Source organism: Aedes albopictus, chromosome 2 (genome assembly GCF_035046485.1).
Source record: "Aedes albopictus strain Foshan chromosome 2, AalbF5, whole genome shotgun sequence".
In the NCBI taxonomy this organism is placed as follows: Eukaryota; Metazoa; Arthropoda; class Insecta; order Diptera; family Culicidae; genus Aedes; species Aedes albopictus.
The window spans coordinates 413,115,035-413,136,441 of record NC_085137.1 but is presented as its reverse complement, the minus strand read 5'-3'; the positions used below and the strand labels follow the sequence as shown (position 1 = coordinate 413,136,441).

General features: G+C 37.5%; 1 protein-coding gene across 1 annotated transcript in view; it reads right to left on the bottom strand.

The window, feature by feature from the left end:
* Positions 1–8,585: 8,585 nt before the first annotated feature.
* Positions 8,586–21,407, bottom strand: part of LOC109426839 (uncharacterized) — a 165,293-nt gene continuing 152,471 nt past the window's right edge. The window contains exon 8 of the mRNA XM_062853459.1: positions 8,586–21,369. Within this exon, the coding sequence (XP_062709443.1) occupies positions 21,103–21,369 (267 nt within the window). The 3' untranslated portion in view covers positions 8,586–21,102. The remainder of the gene's footprint in view (positions 21,370–21,407) is intronic.

Below are 21,407 nucleotides of genomic sequence, written 5' to 3'. Positions count from 1 at the left end.
AGATCAAATAAATGGTCGCAGTGGTATCATGTCCCCAACACAGGAAAAAAAAGTGTCATTACACTATGGTCCGTGGGCCGTATTTAAAAAATTAATAACACCTAAATTATTAGTTTCAGCTATATGCTGTGTTCGGGAAAGTTTCTTCATATTTTTTTAACATTTTTTTCATTAATGTGCAATTCGGGTGGTCCAAATTGTTCTCAAGATCAAAATGTCAACTTTTTGATGTTACCATATAGAGCAACAGAGTGTTCTACAAAGTTGAAAAACACTTGCAGGAGGAGTTTTCGGGGTCTTCTGAGCCTCACACACCGGGTCTTAGGCGGAGATATGCTAAAAGCTGTATATGTATTTGTTAGCAATATGTATCATTAATTGTCAATAAACTTACATTAGTCACCCTATTCTCCATGAAATGTTCTGTTCATCAAATCCTTCCAATGTTGCGGGAGTCCCTATGAACTATAATAATTGCGAGCTAGATATTCAATGCCAAGATTCTAGTACTTCATAGTTCCTCACGTATTGACGAACCTCAACCATCGTCATCTAACGGCAATCAGTGTTGCCAGTCGCCTTACACCGCACGATCTAAAACACCGCAACAACACTTAAGTCTGCGATAACTGACACTGAGGAAGATTACAAGTGGTAGTCGAAATACGCGTATCTGTCAAAGGATAAGCAATTAGAGCGGAATTAAAAGGCACGAAACTGATTACACTCATTCGAAGAGGGTATTCTGCTTAGAGGGTTCGAAAAGTATAAAAAGAGTCCAGAACAAAGTATTCCGAAAAAATCAACCAATCAGAACATGTCGGAAGGTAACCGTTTCTTCTAGGAACTAAAATCGCTTAGAAGAAATCCCGAGCAGAAGGGAATAACAACAGCATAAGAAAATGTGTTATTTTGGCAAAATAACTGAGTTATAAAATAAGTTATTTTCATGTTATTAACATAACAAATTATGTTATAAACTTGGCTGTCATAAGCGGCAAAATAACAAAAATCATAACAAAAAATTGTTCTTGGAAGACCAATTCAATAACATGTTTTGTTAGTTCGATAACAACATAATAACAATGAATTGGGGAAATATTTCAATAACAAATGTTGTTATTTTAAAGTTATTGATAACAATCCGAAAGCAAAATTAGTTATGATATCGAACTAATAACAAAGTTAATAATAATGCTAGGGACTTTTACCATTTGGGCAGATGTACCTATTTTTGACACTTGCCGCTGTAACTAAATCAATTTTATACCTAATTGGCACACGTTGAGTTACGTACAGTATCTAACCCTCAACAAAAATTCAAACCAATTGGTTTTAAATTGACTTAGTTATAGCATCAAGTTCCCAAAATAGGTACACCTGCACAAATGGTTCAAGGCCCTATATGAATAACAAAACAAGCGTTTAGAGCACATAAAAAATCATTGCTAGTTATTATATAAAATCAATTGAAAATTACACAACGAAAAATACAAGATGAAAAAATTTTTAATAATGTAAGATGTACAAAGCATGGCTTGCTCACAAAATCATCAAGTAAGACAACATCCTGATGTCCAATATATCGAATTTACAAGGAATAGCTACGAATATACGTAAATAAATACTAAAAAAGGATCATAAAATAGGTCATCGAAGTGTTTATAAAATAATAAACCAAAAAGGAACTAATTAGATCATACACACGGTATGCTGTAATCAAAATCTCGAATGATGTAGTTTCAATTTCCAAACTTGTTATTGTTGTGCTATTGTTTACTAAATATTTATACTCTCTCAATAGTATAATAATTACTGAATTTGTTCCATAACAAAAAATATGATTAACATATTATTCTATGGGTGTACATCAATAGCTTGATCATAACAAAATAAGATTGTCAAACAAAACATGTTATGAAAAACTAATGCCTTGATAAGTTAATAACAACAAAACAAGATATAAAAACAAATTATGTGATTTGATAGTTATTAGTTTGATATTCCCCTCTGCTCGGGATATGTTTCAGCGATTGTGACACTTCGAGAAAGTTGTTTGTTTTGACAAAATTAACAACTCTTTCATAGACGTCGTAATTCCATGGAGTGCTGTTTTCGGGTTATTATAAGAAAAGCAATATTTATATAGCACTATTTAAGAGACCATCTTTCTATAAGGTCATGGTCAAAAGTTGGACGATGGCCCAACCTTTAACTAATATTATTACAACAGAGCAAATATCAAAAACACCAAAATATGCCTCTTCAAATGTTTGACAGTATGTTTGTGGTGTCAGGCCATTCGGCCGAAGGTCATTAGGCCGAATGGTCATTGTGTCCTCTTCTTGCCGTTACGTCCCCAATGAGACAAAGCCTGCTTCTCAGCTTAGTGTTCTATGAACACTTCCACAGTTATAAACTGAGAGTTTCTTCTGCAAATGACCATTTTGAATGTGTGTATCGTGTGACAGGCACGAAGATACTTTATTGATGCTGAATCTACTGATATTTTACCCATGAAATATAGGCTGTTCTTTCTAGTGTCATTGCTAAAATAGTTTTTGGCGCTGAAACTGCTGATCAATTCATAAATTTTTCCTTCTTTAAAACATAGGCTATTCTTTCTAGTTTCATTGTTAAACTAGTTTCTGGAAAAAAAATGGTTGGACAAGGTAAAAACAACGGCTAAGTTTCAATTCGTCCTGATGACCATTCGGCCTAATGACCCAGCATCTTATAATTTGAAAATAACACCATTTTTCAGTTTTTATATTTTTCTTCGATTTTCAATGTTCAAAAGAAATTTCTGCCCGAAAGTTATTATATGACACATCTGCGTCAGAAAGTTCTATTTATTGGACGCAGTAGTTATAACTCCCCAACAAAAAAAAAAACAATAAATATTGAAAAAAAAAAAATCCAAAAAATCGTGTAATTTTCTTATTCCTCCTCTTCTTGGCGTAACGTCCTCACTGGGACAAAGCCTGCTTCTCAGCTTAGTGTTCTATGAGCACTTCCACAGTTATTAACTGAGAGCTTCCTCTGCCAATGACCATTTTGCATGTGTATATCGTGTGGCAGGCACGAAGATACTCTATGCCCAAGGAAGTCAAGGAAATTTCCTTTACGAAAAGATCCTGGACCGACCGGGAATCGAACCCGTCACCCTCAGTATGGTCATGCTGAATACCCGTGCGTTTACCGCCTCGGCTATATGGGCCCTTAATTTTTTCTTATTATAATATCTCACTAAGCGCAAAAAATCGTAACCTGAAATTTTCAGTCAATACATACACATCAATACTAGACAAACATACTGTCACACATTTGGAGAGGTATATTTTTGTGTTTTTAATATTTGATTTGTTGTAATTGTAGGAAATTCAAAATGTGATGATAAAATAATGAGTAGATGATTTGCTTCGGTGTTCCGAGACATGTGCTCGCTGTTAGGGGCAACGAGAAGAAACGGTCATAGTAGTCGGGAACCATCTAGGAAGGAGAATTTGGCTGAGACGTGGTGATGTGAAGACGCTGTTTCAGAGCGCAAGTAATTGAAGAATTAGACTTTCTGTTGATCATCTGATCGTGGTTTATTGAATCCAAGATTGAATCTTACTTTGTATTCGAGCTAGACCCTACAACCTGGCGACAAAGTTGGAGCTAGCTGAAAAGTGATGAAAAATGAAAAAAAAAATCAGAAAAAAACGTGCCTGGGCTGGGAGTTGAAGAAGTTGCTTAAATGCGTTATAATAACTGAAAAGGTTCAGTAAACCCCGGACCGGGAGGGTACACTTGGAGGAAATGCTTAAATGCGGTTACCGAACTGAAGGAATTAAGTTAATCCCGGACCGGGAGGGTCCACTATGTGAGAAAATGATCAAATGCGATACCATAACTGATAGAGGCAGTGCACCCCGGACCGGGGGGGTTCACTAAAATTTAAAAAAATTGCATGTTGGTAGCGCCTGGGCTGGGAGAGTTCACTTACTTGAGGGCTGAAAGAAAACGAACCGGGAGGATCCGCTGATTTGGTGCTTGTTGGCAGAGCCTAAATTGTTTACTTTAAATAGTTGTTGTATTGAATTTTGTTGAATTTGAAGCATGATTGTCCAGAACTGTTAGAGTTAAAAGAAAAAAAAATATAATTGAAGAAAACTTTTGTTTGCAAAAGTGTCTTGTTTTGAAAATTGAAGTGGTAAAGTATGTTGCCTAGGATCACCAGGGTGCTAGGACGCCATCTTTAAGAATCCAACATGTTGTATGTAAACATTTGTGTATCCACAAAGGATTCCATTGTGGATACACGATAGATGTTGGCTCCTGTCAGATGCACTAGGTAGGATTAGGGCTGCCACATACGTGCCTAGGATACACCATTGTACTAGGGTATCGCGCCACTTGGGCGGTGGCTTCTATATTCGTCTGTTTCCCACTATAACTCAGTCAATTTTGAACCAATTGACTTGAAATGTTGTACACGGGTAGATACTATACCTATCTCACCGCATTCCAAAAAATGTGCCAATTGGTTCAAATTTAACTGAGTTATAGCGGAAAACAGACGAAAATAGAAGCCATCGCCCAAGTGGCGCGATTCTCTACGTGCCTACTGTGATGGAATTCAAAGCTCAAATTTAAATGTGATCTAATGCGCTGTAGGTATAGAGGCTTGCAGCAAAAACCTAACCTCGTCGAATTCTCATTTGATTTTTAAACATTGCCCTCAATTTTTTTTGAGGGCAAGGATGGCTTTATGGACCGACGACGAAGGAAAGAAAGAGAAGGAGACAATGTTGACGTCACTGTGCAAGCGCTCATTTATGAGTGATTCTGGAATATGCAGACTATTATTGGTTGGTAATATTAAGTTAGTCAGCATTCGTGGGTTGTTGCTCGCGATTCGCGCAAATGGGAAAGATATGAATTTTAATTTTAATTATTATAGCATCCAAGGGCTATATGCAATCTTCACATTTTCACAACATATGGATTCCAGAATGAGCTGAAACAATCATCCATATCAGCCAGCTTACAGAAAAGTGGTAAGATGACAGAGCTGAACATTCTACCGTAGAGTTCTGCTTACAATAGCTTAAACATCGGAGGCTGGACTGAAGTATTACAATTTCATTCGAAAAAAAAACTGTATGTAGCAGTGAAAAAAAAGAAAAGCAATTCGAGGAACACTGTGATTAAAACGAAAGTGGAAATGGAATGATTAACACCCAAAAGGCCAAGGTCATTTTCGCAACAAATTTTCAACTTGAAAAATTCATAACTCTGTTGATTTTTATCCAATCCTAATGAAAATTTGAGACAATATCCAGTTTTTATTCTAGTTTTGATAAAATGGGACAGGAAGTCTAAAACCCGGATGGTTCCGGAGTTATTCCGGATTCCCGTGGGGTACCAACGTTATGGCATTTGGGGTATTTCTATCAGAACTATTTTTTTCTCTATGGAACAACTTTAAAACATTGGCAATAATTGAAACTTTATCGAAGCTGATTGTTTTAGTACAGTTTCTGAACACCTGGAGTCCTTCCGGATGTTTCTGGATCCCCTGGAACGCCTCCGGGGGAACCGGTGCCAGGGGACATTTTCATTTTTACTCCAAAACATACCGTGCGACAGCTCATTCTTCATGATTTTCCGTCAGTAGGATAATTTTAGCTGTAAAAATGGGCATTGACCGTTTTGGCTACTTCGGGAACTTCCGGGGTGCCCTGGCGGAACCTGTAGTAGAGGACACTTGTATTTTTACTCCAAAATATACCGTTAGGCAGCTCGTTCTTCATGATTTTCCGTCAGTAGGATTATTTTAACTGTAAAAATGGTCATTGACCGTTTTGGCCACTTCGGGAACATCCGGGGTGCCCTGGCGGAACCTGTAAAAAGGATACTTCCACACTTATTCCAGAACATACTGTGTGGCAGCTCAATCTTCATGATCTTCCAAGAACAGGATTCCTATAGCTATGATAATTGTCAATCATAATTATGGCCATTTCCTTCATTTGTGGGGTTCCCTAGTGGTGACTGTAGTAAAAGACCTTGCACTTTGCCTCCACAATGGACAACTTAGAGGGGGGAGGGGGTTTGAGAAATGTCCATGCTTGTCCATGGGGAGGGGGGTAGGGGTCTGCCAAATGTCCACGTGGGCAGCAATCATTCAAGAAATAAAAAGGATTCATCAACGAAAGATATTTTGCTGTATTATTGACTTGATTTTCCTTTAAAACAGTTCCCTATTAGATTTTTTTAAAAACTTTTCTTGTTTTAGTTGGCAACGGCTATTACAAAAATGAAGTCACATACCAATTTTTATTTACGGTAGCAAAATTTATTGGAAAATTATCAGAATTACGAATTACCTACTTAAAATACTAAGCAAAATTTTGGAGTTTCAAAAATGTAGATCTTAGCAGTGTTTTTATTTGAGCTTTTGTTAATATTAGAATGAATTCTTCGACGCTTCATACCAATTTTAAAAAGTACTTCGAAGGTTTATAATATATATTTATATTATATAAAAAGATGGATATAGTTATTTATGTAACTAGTTGCAAAAAGTTGATTTTTTCAGCACGAGTCGTACATTTATCCAACGAGGCTTGCCGAGTTGGATAAATACGAAGAGTGCTGAAAAAATCGAGTTTTGCAACGAGTTCCATACAAAATTTCATGCAATGATTTTTTTCATAGTGCAACTCATTTGAGTTGCATAATATTCATAATGCAACTCAAATCAGTGAAAAGTCCACGCTTGTCCACGGGGAGGGGGGAGGTGGCCAAAAACCACGATTTTTCTGTCCACGTGGTATATGGACGGCCCCTAATGTCCTAGACCATAATGTCCTAAGAATTTATGGCGCATTTTTCCGTGAAATAACTGTAATAACAAACAAAAAAAAATTGGAACCTTATAAATGCATATTTTATTTTCCGTACGTGCCCCACGTTTGGGAACTAAGATACGAAAAACAAAATGGAACATTACAAATGCACAAAACACAAACATGCAACACGTAACATAAATTGTGCCCAGTTATCCAAATAGATAACTAAGTCCGAACCCAGGATGCCGAGGTTTCATGTTTATTCTTGGTCCATCAGTCAATCCTGTAATCGTATTTCTTCTGACGGATTGCCTTTTGTTTGCAGCGTTACTTGCTTACATAGCTTGTTTTGGTCTAGGAATTTCTAATCCTAAGGGGGCATCCTGATTTGGGCAACAACACAAGACCGTCTACAATTTGATGTCCGTGTTAGGGGACGGCTTGCGTGTTTTGTGCTGGTTCGCTCCTGAAATGTTTGGAGCGCTACAAATGCACATTAAAATTTAGGGGCAAATGAACAAATCACAGTACAAAACAGAAAATTAACTGACAAAATGTTCACAACTATTTACAAACGTAACACACTCCATGCAACAATCGAAGAATTTTCCAAGAATTGCATTGTCCAAATCATGGAAAATCCTTAAAACTACTTTACATACGTCACAACTAATTTACAAACGTAACAATGCAGCTACGTCATAAGGTCCAAGGAGAGAAGGTACATAGGAGTTTATGACACATCAAATCTTTTGGACGTTATTTCTTATAAAAATCTGCCATGGGAACCGACACATTATTGCCCGCATGTTATGGTCAGGCTCCGATTTTTCTATGGCTATAGAAATTCTCAAGGACCATTCCATGACCAGCCGCTGGATGCCAGAACAGAGCATCCTCTTGACAAAAATCCTAAGGAAAGAGTTGCCACACTGTATGTTCTGGAGTAAAAGTGTCCTCTAATACAAGTTCCGCCAGGGCACCCCGGATGTTCAGAAAGTTGCCAAAACGGCCAATGACCATTTTTACAGCTAACATAATCCTACTGATGGAAAATCATGAATAATGAGCTGCATCACGACATGTTTTGGAATAAATATGTAATCGTCCTCTACTACAGGTTCTGCCAGGGCACTCCGGACGTTCTGGGAGTGACCACGATAGTCGATGATCATTTTCATAGCTACAAGAATCCTATTGACGAATAAACATGAAGAATGAACTGCCACACGGTATATTATGGAGAAAAAGTTCAGGTGTCCTCTACTACAGGTTCCGCCAGGGCATCTTGTACGTTCCAGAAGTGGCCACGATGATCAATGATTATTTTCATAGCCTAAATTAAGCCTTTTGGCGAATAAACATGAATGAATTGCCGCTTAGTCCCAGTGGACGTTACGCCAAGAAAAGGACAGGAGAGGAATGAAAATCGCACATGACAGATAAAAATTATGATATTTACACGTCGTGTAAACTTCATTTTAGTCATGTAAACTTATTGTTTTGATGGTTTACATGACATATCATGTAAATTTGTGTTATATGTTATGTAAACACTCAGAGTCATGCTGATTTACAATGGAAGTTTACATGACATTTTATGACTTTTACATGATATGTCATGTAAACTTCTGTGATATCCCACGCTCCAATCATGTGCATCATATGTCACAGAATTTTACACTCTTTTTTCGATCTGTGTGTATAGAAAAGATGTGATATTTCGAAATAAAAAACAATAGGTCTTATGTAATTATATCATCATTATTATATTCGATCGTTTGCATTTCTGTTTGCTTTTATCTAGTTTAACTACATTAAATAACGCTAAACGTAAAATAACCATTATCTCGTTACATCTTATACGAAACTAAATATAATAAGTGTGTGTTTATTTTCTCTCATCGTTAATTCATCATAGATACAAATCTGATCACGAGTTGTCTCAATTATCGATTAGCACTAAAAGTTCATTTTTATCTAAAAAACGGACAAACAATCACATCTTCAAAAAGCATTCCTCTTCAAGCTACAAAACTCATTCATTCAATCGCCACTTCTCGAAGCGCCAAACAGATTTCACAATTAAAACTTTTTTTTTAAACCCATCGCATCGTTTTTCGTGTACCAATGACGGGATTTGTTTCGTTCCGGTTCCTACGCCGGCCGTAGGTATGCACAGGATTAAATAGCCTAGCCTAGAGAAGGGGGATTTTCATTCGCTAAAAGGAAAGAATCAAGCGAACAGCTCTTTTGACATTTGGAATATTGGTTGATTGTACACTTGGTAGTAAATTAAGTGCACACTCCATGTGGGTAGCAACTTGCAGACACATAAATTGATGATTTCGCTATGGTAGCAGGGGATGTTATACATTTTCTTCTTCTAATAAAATGGTTTTTCATTTCCTACTTTCTCCGCTCGATCGACGATTTTTTGTATAACATCAGTTTACCTATATCGAAACGTAGCAACGATCACACACACAAAGATATTGAAAGTTGATTGGGAGTAAATATCGGATTTCGAAATTCGTACTACACTTGTGATCAAACGTTACCATTTTGGATATTGTTTCCATTTGCTTCGTCGTACTGAGATTTTCTATCTTTGTTGGTTACAGTTCAACTAGTGTGTGTGGGTCTACCAGGAGTTATAAGTTATATATTATCAGTTTATTATAAGTTGTTTTTTTACTGTGTTCTTCTTTTTTTTGTTTCTTTTAATGTTTGAATACTTCGACAAATCTGGCTTTACCAGTACATTACAGAGTGTTTGCATTACAGTGTCGTGTTTGCTGTATTGTGTGTGTTTACTAGCCAACTACTACTCGTAATTCGAATCACTTTTTAAATATCACAATTCAGTTAACATTTATATCTTGCATTCATCTCTCTGTTATATGGGTTTAAGTGTGTTGTTTATCATTATCTAAGGTTTTTTGTTTATTGTTTTCGAAATTTGAAACTGACTTCAATTCAGAACGCTGTTGATTAGTAGGTTTCGTTTGTTGCTGAGCAGGTTGACAAATGAATATTAGTTTTGGATCAGAATTTGCATTATAAAGAAATTAAAAATTGTTTTCAGCATAGTATATTCAACAGATATTGGTAATGAAGGACGATATTCATTGAGATGTGTACGGAATATTTAACTTTTTGAGCAACAAGTTTGTATCATGAAATATCGAGCTTGTTAGGCTGTCTGAGATTGTCAAAATTGAGACTACGTAGTTTATGGACAGCGCCTACTACAAATTTAATTTTGAATTCTTGTCTTTTCAAAGGGGGTGTTTTAATTCATATTTGTCAAAATAACGGGTCTTCCAAAACTTTCTTAATGAATCCGCCAGTTTTTTTTGGTTATTTTTTTTTTAAATAATTATTTTATTTACACTCCTTTCCTCTACCAGACGAAGAACAGTAGGACAAAAGGTGAGATAAATATTTGTAACGACCCTAGTCTAGTCTAGTCTACACATACACAGCCATCTCTTGGAAGAATCCTGGAAAATGATAAAATCGACTACTTTTATCATTTTTCTTGTCATTATCAACCAAGCATTGAAGCGGCCAGGCCTACTGTGCAGCGTCATTGATTACATTTGTAATTAAACATGGAAGGGCGACATCTCGTCTGCCAGCCCAGTCGACACACGACCGCATATGATGTTGAATAGGATGCTAATGCTAAAGTGGAGGCGATATGCGTACACTTAAGAAGATACATCAGAGAGTACAAATATGGCTGCCACAATGGCCGACTTGGACCCCTACTCACGTTTTCAAGAGCACCAATCTCAAAAATTTGTAAACAAATGCAATCGATTTGGAAAAGCTGCCTCTTTTTGCAAGTGAGCATAGCCAGGATAAACATGTGCGGCTTGGTTCAATGCTTCGTTCGTCAGATTTGTGCCTCTAAAGTTTGTATGCAAAATTGCAATGGGATTTCTTGATGTTTCACCTTAACACGTGGAAAACTGGAAGCAGGTACGCACATGGCCTCCACTTTAGCATCCAACTTTAGCAACATCAAATGCGACTTCGTGTTAACTGGGTAGTATGTAGTATGAATTCGAAGAAAAAAAACGTTCGGAGTGACGTTGCTAAGAAAGTTAATGTCACTCCGTAGAAGCACTTCCTCCTGGGATGAGATAAATATTTGTAACGACCCTGTACAAAAATCTCACTGCATATTATCTGTAATGTTTTCTTCATAAGTTCGTGAAGCATGTTATGAGCAATTCAATACACACATATACACCAATAAACATGGACAGATTCAATCGAATCGTGTTGTTATTCCAGGAATGATCTCACAAAGAATCTGTCAAAATTATTTGCAATTCATTCAAGATCTTATAAAAATGCAATTAGAAGTATGTAGAAAATTATGTAGAGAATTATTTCACCAAAGAATACACCAAACTACCCTGAATTAGATACCTAGACAAGAAAATTTAAAGGTTGAAAAGTGCTGTCATAAAAAAATCAGAAATGGTTACTCAAGGTTTCCAAATTTCAGCGCCCTGCTGGAAATCTTTTTACGAATTTTCCAAGAATTTTTCTTAAAATTCCAAGAAAGCTCTCCAGGATTACCTTCAGAAACAAAGCCAGAAATTCTTTAAGGATTTATCAAAAAGATTCTGAAATGTTTACAGAAAGAAGATTATCGCAGGATTTCTTAGAATGACTCTTCAGCAAGATTTCCTCCAACTCTCCTTGTGCATTACCCATACTACGTCAGCGAGCTGTTCCCAGCGTTAGGAAGGTTAAATATTCTTCTAAGTATCCCTTCAAAATACAGTCATGTCCATGGATTTCTTTGAAAATTTCAGGAGTTTTCCTTGGCACTTCTTCAGGAGGATCTCAACAAATTTTTCAAAAAATCAAACTTGAAATTTGTCCATGCAATTCCTCAGAAATTTCCACCGAAATTCCTCCAAGAATTTATTAAGGGATTATATAGAAAATTCCTGCAACTTTGTATTCCTTTCAGTTTTTTTTTCAAAAATTTCTGTAATATTTCTGTAATAATTCCAGTAATATTGCCAGATTTTTTTCAAGCAGTTTTTCTTTGGGATTTCTTTGAAATTTCTTCTAAAAATCCCTCAAAGATTCGAAAATTTCTTTGACAAATACCTTCAGGACTTTCCTTTAGAAAATTCACAAATTCCCAGAAACATTTTTAATACATTGCTTGTCATACTTTTCAAAACCCCCTCCCCCCTCTAAGCGTGACGTACTTTATGGATGCCCCCGTATTACAGCATTTGTTCAGGGATTTTCTCGGGCATTTATTTGGAAATTCTTCTAGAAAATTCTCAAGATATTTTTCGGGAAGTTTCTTCAATAGTTCCTTCAATAGTTCCTTCAGGTATTCATACAGACATTTTTTTTTTTTGAATTTATTCAGGGATACTTTCAGATTTTTTCGAGCATTCACTCTACAATTCATGTAGAAATTACGCCAGAATTTTTGAAGAAATGCTTTTACGATAACCTGCAGAGGGTTCTCCAGCTCTTTTAGGAATTAGTAAAAAAAAAAACAAAAATTCATTCAATTTTCAGTGGTTCTCTAATGAATTCCTCCAGGATTTTTGTTTATTGTTTCTGCAGGATTTCCTTCAGAAATTTCTCCAGATAGTAGATAGGGGATTTTTGTGTACAAATCCCTTTAGAAATTGCATGAGATTTTTTTTCTAAGAATTCCTCCAGGAGTTCTTCAAGAAACCCTTCAGAAAATCTTCCAGGGATCCCTCAGAAGTTTACTGAAGGATTTCTTCAAGACTTCCACCGGTACTTTTGTCTGCGGTTTCTTCAGAAATGCCCCACCGGATTTTTTGCAGCAAAACATTCAGAAGTTTTTAAAGCATTTTTTTCTTTGAATTACTTGTAGTGTTCTTTCATACGTCTCTCATGATTGATTTGTGAGAATTAAGGGGGTATCGTAAAACTTCTCTTCAGGTATTCTCCTAGGTATTATCTTAGGCTAGAGATAACTTCAGAAATTGCTTCAGGATTTCCTCCCTCCTAAACATTTTCAAAAATTCCATTTAGGAATTCCCAAAGGTATCTGCAGGAGCTTTTAAGAATTTGTTTTTGAGAAAATCCTCCAGGAGTTTCTTAGAAATCCCTTCAGAAATTCCTTAATTTTTTCAGTAGTTTTTTTGCAATTCATGGAAGAACTGTTGAAAACTCCGTGGAGGAATATCTGAATAAATGCTGAAGGAATCTGTTCAGAAATCTCAGGGAATATTAATGATGGCACAAGCAATTTCAAAAAAAAAAATCCTCGTAGGAATTTCTGCAGAAAAGTACCGAAGGAATTCCTAAAAGAACTCTTGAAGAAGCCTTGGGAAGAATTTTTCGAATTACTGTAAGTTTTGTGAAGATTTTTTTTAGAAAAGTTGTTGAAAAAATATATGAAAGAACTTTTAAAGAAACTCCTTGCTGAAATTCCTGAATAATTTCTTGAAATTCTGATGAATACTCTGGTATTTCAGAAGGAAATTCTAAATACTGTTTTTACTTAGCTCAATATTATTTTACATAAATTATTATTTCAGTTTTGTTCCTCCAGGTTTTCCTCCAAAAATTTTTCCAGGGATTCACCCGGGATTTTTTTTTTGTGTTTCTTCCAGAAACAACTCCAGGGATTATTTAGAAAATTCCACCAAGGATTTCTCCAGGAACTCTTTTAGGAATTCATTCAGGAATTCCTCTTGGAAATCCTTCAGGAACTCTTCCAGGAATTTATCCAGTACTTCCTCCAGGAACTGTTCAGGGATTCCGTTTAGAATGACTCTTGGAAATGCTTCAAGGATTCCACCTAGGGTTTCTTCAGGAGCTGCCACGGAGATTCTTCAAGGAGTTCGTCCACGAACTCTTCTTAGGATTCCTTCAGGATTTCTCCAAGAATTCCATCTGCAATTTCTTCAGGAATCATTCCTGGGATTTCTCCAGGAATTCCTTAAAAGAGTTCTCCACGAATTTCTTCAGGGATTCCTCCAGGAGTTTCTCTAGTGATAACCTCAAGAGATTCCTCCAAAAAATCCGCCAGTAATTTCTCTCGGCCTTTCTATAGACATTTCTCTAAGATATCCTCCAGGAAACCCTCCAAGAATAGCTACAGGATTTTTTTCAGCGATTCCTCCATGCATTTCTTCAGGACTTCCTCTAGGCATTCCGCCAGAGATTTCTCAAGCAGATGCTTCAGGGATTCCTCCAAGAATTTCACCAGGAATTCCCCTAAAAATTCCTACAGGCTTCCTCCAAGGATTTTTCCAGAGACTCCTGCAGGACTTCTTCCAAATATTTTTCCAGGGCTTCAGGGATTCCTCCAAGAAGTCCACCAGGAACTCTCCTAGGCTTTCTTCCAGGAATTCCTCCTTGGATTCTTGAAGAGTTTTCTCCAGGAATTCTTTCATCAAATCCTCCAGGAATTCTTCCAGATTTACCTTCAGGAATTCTCCAGCAGTTCATCCAGGAGTTTCTCCTGGGATTGCTTCAGGAATTCATCCTGGGATTCATCCAGGATTTCATCCAGGAATTTCTCCAAGGTCTCCTTAAGGAATTTCTTCAGACATTATCCCAGGAATTTTTTCATGGATTCCTCCAGGAATTTCACCAGGAATTATTCTGCGCATTCCTTCATAAATTCTGTCAGCAATTCATCCAGGAATTTCTCTAGGAAATCCTTCAGGGATTCCTTCAGAAACTATTCCAGGATTTTCTCTAGGAATACCTCATGGAATTTTTCCTGGAGATTCCTCTAGGAATTCTTTCAGATTTTCCTTTAGGAATTGCTGCAGAGATTCCTCCAGGAATTCTACCAGGAACTCCTCTAAGAATTCCTCCATGAACTTCTTCAGGGATTTTTCCAGGGATTTCTTCATGAATTTCTCCATGAATTTCCCCAGGGATTTCATCTGAAATTATAACGAAGGTTTCTCCAGGAATTCCTCCAGAAACTCCTCTATAAATTTCTCACGGGCAGGGCCCATATAGCCGAGGCGGTAAACGCACGGGTATTCAGCATGACCATGCTGAGGGTGACGGGTTCGATTCCCGGTCGGTCCAGGATCTTTTCGTAAAGGAAATTTCCTTGACTTCCTTGGGCATAGAGTATCTTTGTGCCTGCCACACGATATACACATGCAAAATGGTCATTGGCAGAGGAAGCTCTCAGTTAAAAACTGTGGAAGTGCTCATTGAACACTAAGCTGAGAAGCAGGCTTTGTCCCAGTGAGGACGTTACGCCAAGAAGAGAGAGAGAGGGATTGTTTTTCAGAAATTCCTCCCTGAGTTCCTCTAGAGATTTCTCCAGGAATTCATACAGTAATTGTTTCAAGAATTTCTCTAGAGATGCCACTAGGATTTTTTTTCAGGGATTCCTACAGCAATTCCCACAGGAATAACTCCATGAATCCCTCTAGGCATTCCTCCAGGATTTTATCCAGGGTTTTCTCCAGGAATTGCTTCTGGACATCCTTCAGAATTAATGTCAGAAATTTCTCCAGGAATATCTCCTGGAAATCCTCTTAAGGATTTTTTCAGGGATTCCTCCTGGCATTTCTCCACGAATTTCTCCAGGGATTTTTCCAGGGATTCATCCAGGAAATCCTTCGAAGATTTCTCCAGGAAATCATGCAAAAATTCCTCAGAAGATTCTTCCAGGAAATCCTCCAGGGATTTCTTCAGAAATTCTTCCAGAAAATTTTCCAGGAATTCCTCCAGAAATTCCCTAGAGTTTTCTCCAGAAATTCCTCCAGGTATTCCCACAGGAACACATGTAGGAATTCCTCCCGGCATTGCTCCAGGAATTTATCCAGGAATTTCTCTAGGAATTGCTCCAGGGATTCCTCCAAGAAATCCTTCGAAGATTCCTCCAGGAAACCCTCCAGAAATTCTTCCAAGGATTCTTCCAAGAAATCCTCCTGGAACTTCTCAAGGATTTTTTTCAGAAATTTCCCCAGGAATGTCTCCTGGAAATCCTCCCAAGGATTTTTTTTAGGGATTCCTCCTGGCATTACTCCAAAAACTTCTTCAGGGATTTTTCCTCCAGGAAATCCTTCGAAGATTTCTCCAGAAAATCATGCAGAAATTCCTCCAAAGAATCTTCCTAGAAATGCTCTAGGGATTTCTTCAGAATTTCTTCCAGGAAATTCTCCAGGAATTCCTCCAGAAATATCTGAAGATATTTTTTTCCAAAATAGACAAATAATAGAAATAGATATAAAAATCTCTCCGAATTCCTCTAGAGATTCCTCTACAAATTCATCCAGTAATTATTTCAAGAATTTCTCTAGAATTTTCTCCAGGAAATCCTTTAAGGGTTCCACCAGCAATAAATAAATCTATGAATTCCTCCAAGTTTTCCTACAGGCTTTCCTCCAGGAATTACTCTGAGAACTCCTCCAGGGATTCCTCCAGGAATTACACCAAGAATTTCTTCAGGAATTGCTCCTGAACATTCTTCAGAAATTGTAGCAGCAATTCCTCCAGGAATTTCTCCAGGAAATCCTCAACTAATTTTTCCTGGAAATCCTCTAGGGATTTCTTCAGAAATTCTTCCAGGCAATTCCCCTGGAATACCTTCAGGAATTTTTCAGGGATTCCTCCAGGCATTTCTCCAAGAATTTCTCCAGAGATCCATTCACTGATTGCTCCAGGGATTTCTCCACGAATTTCTCCAGGGATTTTCCCAGGAATTTCTACAGGAAATCCTTCGAAGATTCCTCCAGGAAATCCTGGAGAAATTCATCCAAAGATTCTTCCAGGAATGCCTTCAGGATTTTTTTAGGCATTTCTCCAGATATTCCTCCGGGAATTGCTTCAGAGATTTCTCCAGGTTTTTTTTCACAAATTTCTCTAAGGATTCCCCCCAGCGATGCAGGAATTAATTCAAGGTTTCCTCCAGGAATTTCTCTCGAGAATCCTCTAGAAATTATTCCGGGAATTTTCTCATGGGATTTTTTCAGAAATAGAAAAACAATTAAAATAGAAATAAAAATTCATCAGAATTCCTTTAGAGATTACTCCAGAAATTCATCCAGTAATTCATTCAAGAATTTCTTTCAGGAGTTTCTCTAGGTATTCCCACAGGAATACATCTAGGAATTCCTCCAGGAATACCTCCAGGAATTACCCCAGGCATTTCTTTAGGAATTCCTCCAGGAATGTTCCCTGGAAATACTCTTGGACATTCTTCAGAGATTATGTTAGAAATTCCTCCGGGAAATCCTCTTTCAGGGAATTCTCCAGGAAATCCTCCAGATATTCCTCCAGGAATTGCTCTAGGGATTCCCCGAGGGATTCCTCCACAGATTCCTCCAAGAAATCTTTCGAAGATTCCTCCAGGAAATCGTCCAGAAATTCTACCAAGGATTATTCCAAGAAATCCTCCTGGAACTTCTCAAGGATTTTTTTCAGAAATTTCTTCAGGAATTCCTCCCAGAATTCTCACGGAGATTTCTTCAGGAACTCTCCAGAATTTCTTCCAGGAATTGCTCCAAGAACTCATCCAGGAATTACACCACGAACTTGTTCAGAAGTTCTTCCAGGATTCTCTCTAAAGATTTTTCTAGGAATTGCTTTCAGGGGTTCCTCCAAGAATCCCTTCAAGGATACCTTCAGAAATTTTTCAAAGATTTCCTCTAGGAATTCCTCAAGAGATTTCCTCAGAAAATTTTCTAGAGATTTCTTCCAGAATTCCTCCAGAAATTTTTCCAGAAATTTATCAAGGATTTCTTCTAGGAATTCCTCAAGAGATTTCTTCAAAAAATTCTCTAGGGACTCCTCCCAGAATTTATCCAGGTATACTTTCAGAAATTCCTCCAGGGATTGCTTCGGGAATTTCTGAAGTGATTATTTCAGAATTCCTCTTAGTTTCTCTTCAAAAATTCATGCAGGAGTTTCATTAGAAATTTCAGAAATCCTTCAATAAAGATTACTTTCTCCAGGATTACCTGATATTTTTTTAATTATTTTAAGAATTTCTGGAGGATTATTCCAGCGAATAGTATTGGAAGATAATATAAAAATAACACATACATAAACAAAGAACTTATCCAGAGGCTCTTCAGGAACTCTCCAGCAGTTTCCTCAGAAGTTTACTCCGGAATTCCATTTTCTTACAATAAGCGAAAAAACGCACGAGTTAATAAAAATCCAAAATCTTCCTGAAATTGGCCATCGCTACACCACGTTAATTTGTGTAGAACAGGCGAGTTTTTTCCCAACGTATCGTACAAAATACAACAGCTAACTGCTGAAGGGTGAAATAATGCAATTAGGATATAATTTTTTTTTTCTCTATCTGTATTTACGAGATTTTTAGCCCTAGGCTAGTTCATCTCGGGACCCACGCTTTTATTTCCCTTCCGAAAGAAGAACTCGCATTTTGCGTGTTTGTCGGGAGTGGGATTCGATCCCAGGTCCTCGGAGTGATAGTCAAGTGCTCTAACCATCACACCAGGTCCGCTCCACAAGGATATAATGTTATTATATTTAATTTCATCGTGTTGCGTTTAATTATAAATGAGGGGGTCATAAGCAAAGGGGTGTACTGCCCGAGCAGAGTCTAACAACAAAATGATAGCAAATCGAAAACTCGATTTGTATTCAGCAGCAAATTGATATCACATTTTGATATCAGTCTGTCTTGACTAAATTTGATTTCAAATTTAGATTTCGTTTTGCTGTAATAGTAAGAAATCAAAGCTTGTTTTTCTCAGAGATGGCGCCACCACATTAAAAGTAAAATCATTTTTCTTGTATGAACAAATCGCTGGCTTGCACTTGTTCCGCATCGCAACGATTTGTACCCTGGGGCAAAAAGTTGCAAATTAGAAACAAAATCGTTATACCTATGCGTTTCTTCCGGATTCATTACAGTAACAGAGAATTTATTACGCCACCATACAAATTTCAAGCTGTTTACTTCTTTTTTTCTGACTGGCATTTTTCACCCTTGCTGCGCATGATGTTTCTGAGTGGATAGGTGCAGGCGGCGACGCTGTATATGTGAAAAACACGTGGAACACTAGCGCCATCTACGAATCCGTAGCGGAACTATCGCTCATGATTTACACTGTTATCACGTTTACCGCATTTATCAGAAAAGCGCCTCTATCGACACTTTAGCAAAAAGGCAGCTGCTTGCTTACTATTCCAAACTATTATAAAAAATAAGTTTTTAAGTTATTTTTAAATTTTAAGATCATATCATTAGTGTAATTATCTTATGGCATTCAGAATTTCATATCAATCGAAAAACCCCTATATTTAACGATTTTTCCATTTTTTCGTACTGATAGCAAAAAACAGTTATCAATTTGCTATCACTGATAGCAGAAATTGTTTTAACTTGATGTTACGGGAACATTTTTCTGTTCTCATTTTTGATGTTTTAACCGTTAAAACGACCAAAACGATAACAACCTGAGTTATCATAATTTGCAATATCACAACATCAAAATTTGTTTTCAATTTGCTGTCAGACTTTACTCGGGTGCCGTGAATCGCATATCTGTCCCATTTGTATAGGAAATCCAGCAAAGATGGGACTGATATGCGATTCACGGCAGTGTAAGTGACCAAAACCTACTTTCGAGTAAATGAGGCCTAAAGTTTTTCGTCAAATTTTCATCCCATACAAAATGTATGGAGTTTCAAAATCATCCCAAATTTCGCCGATTTATTGTAATTTTTCTAATCATCGTAGAAACTAACTTAAAAAGTTCCTAAAAGCTTGAAAACTGAAGAATTTGTCGATATACTCAGCTCAAAATCGACAAAAAGGTCACTTACACCCCTTTGCATCTGGACCCCTCAAATAGTAGAAGGTGAAAATTTGATAAGGGCGCCTGCCCCCCCCCCCCCCCCTCTTCCTGTCCGAAAAGCTGGCTACGCCCATGTTTGTAGGGATTTCTAAAGAAATCCCTGGAGGAAGTCTCAACATCACAGAATTTGTTTATTGTCAAAAGGCCATAAAGCAAATCTGCATGAGATCTCCCCAATTGAGAGAATGCAAGAAGATGAAATCGAATTCTGAAACAGAATCGAGTTGGATTGTCCTTAGGACAGATAGAGGCTTGGACATCACAACTTCAAAGGTTCGATGCGACACAGTGTGAAACAAAAAAAAAATATACAAATGAAATGTTTGTCTTAAAATACATTACATTTTACCAAGTCAGACTACGTAACAAAAGCATGACTACCCAGGTAACCAATAAGCATTTGAATAAGCCGTATTTCTGTTTTATATCTGCAGTTGACCTGCTTACTGCCGTATGATAGCAGTTCGACTGCTAAACTGCTCTCTATTAGCAATTGAAATGCTACTTAAAATCTGACATCAGTTATGTAGCATTTCAGATGCACGGTTTGTTTTGATCAACTAGCAGTATAATTGCTACATTATTGCTATAAAACTGCTAGGTGGGATGAGTGATGCTAAACCCACAACACATTTTCACTTTTTAATTTACGTGCCCCGGCTGTAGATGCCATTATCATTCACTTGTCCTGTCATTTATAGAGTAGCAACTGAAAAAACATGCTTTGGCAAATATATTTCATGGTTTTGGCTATTTGCAATTATCAGCACATGCCGGGAACATCTCATATCTGACGAAGCCACTGGCCGATGTAATGTTCAAGCTTTAAATTGATCAAAAACCCAACGCACATTATTTAACCATCTATAGCTTACATCGTAGCGCGATTCAGCACTGTCGTCAACCCGAGGATCGAGAGATCAAATCCCAATTTCACCGCAATCAGCCAAAAAACAACAACAACATTTCAAAGTGTGCCCCCAAGCCTCAACAGTTGCACAGGAGAGTGAGGATAAAAATAGAAGAGAAAGGGAAGCCGTAAAATGGGCAGGGGGAAATATTTTGTTTTTATTTTTGACAATCTGGGGGATAGGAAAATTAAGCATTTAATCAGCCGTATATTGGGCCAAAACCTGCATTTAAGTAGCACGTATGGCGCATATACGGCAAATTAGCATTTAATGACCTGCTGTAAAGGCGTATATAGTGCAGAATTAATGCCATTTTAACTGCTTATTGGTTACCTGGGTAATGTTAATCAAATCCACATTGTTTGTACTTCATCTCCAAACGACGTTCTACATTTTCAACAGCATTATTATCGTCAGGAAGTCATAAAGTGAAATGAATAGAAGTTCAAAGAAAAAAAACTTATTTCTACAATCAGTGTGTGTGAGTTGGGCAGAACCCCCGCCTTATCGTTGAGTCGGCAGTGCAGTCGCTGCGTCGTCATAGTCCACCTCGGTTTCCTCGAGTTTGGCAGCACCACTGCAGATGCGACACTTGCAGCACACGATACAGGGTGCCGCCAGGAGCAGCAGCGGCGAGGCCACCAACAACAAAATTCCAAACCCGGCAAAGATCCCGATAACCTGCGCCCGGTGCCACACCACGGAAGCCCGCGAGTGACCGAGCTTGTTCTTGCAGGGACCCTTGTCGTAGTGTCGTAGCAAAAAGTCGTCCTAAAATAAGGAAGAAACAGATTAGCTTAACAGGATTA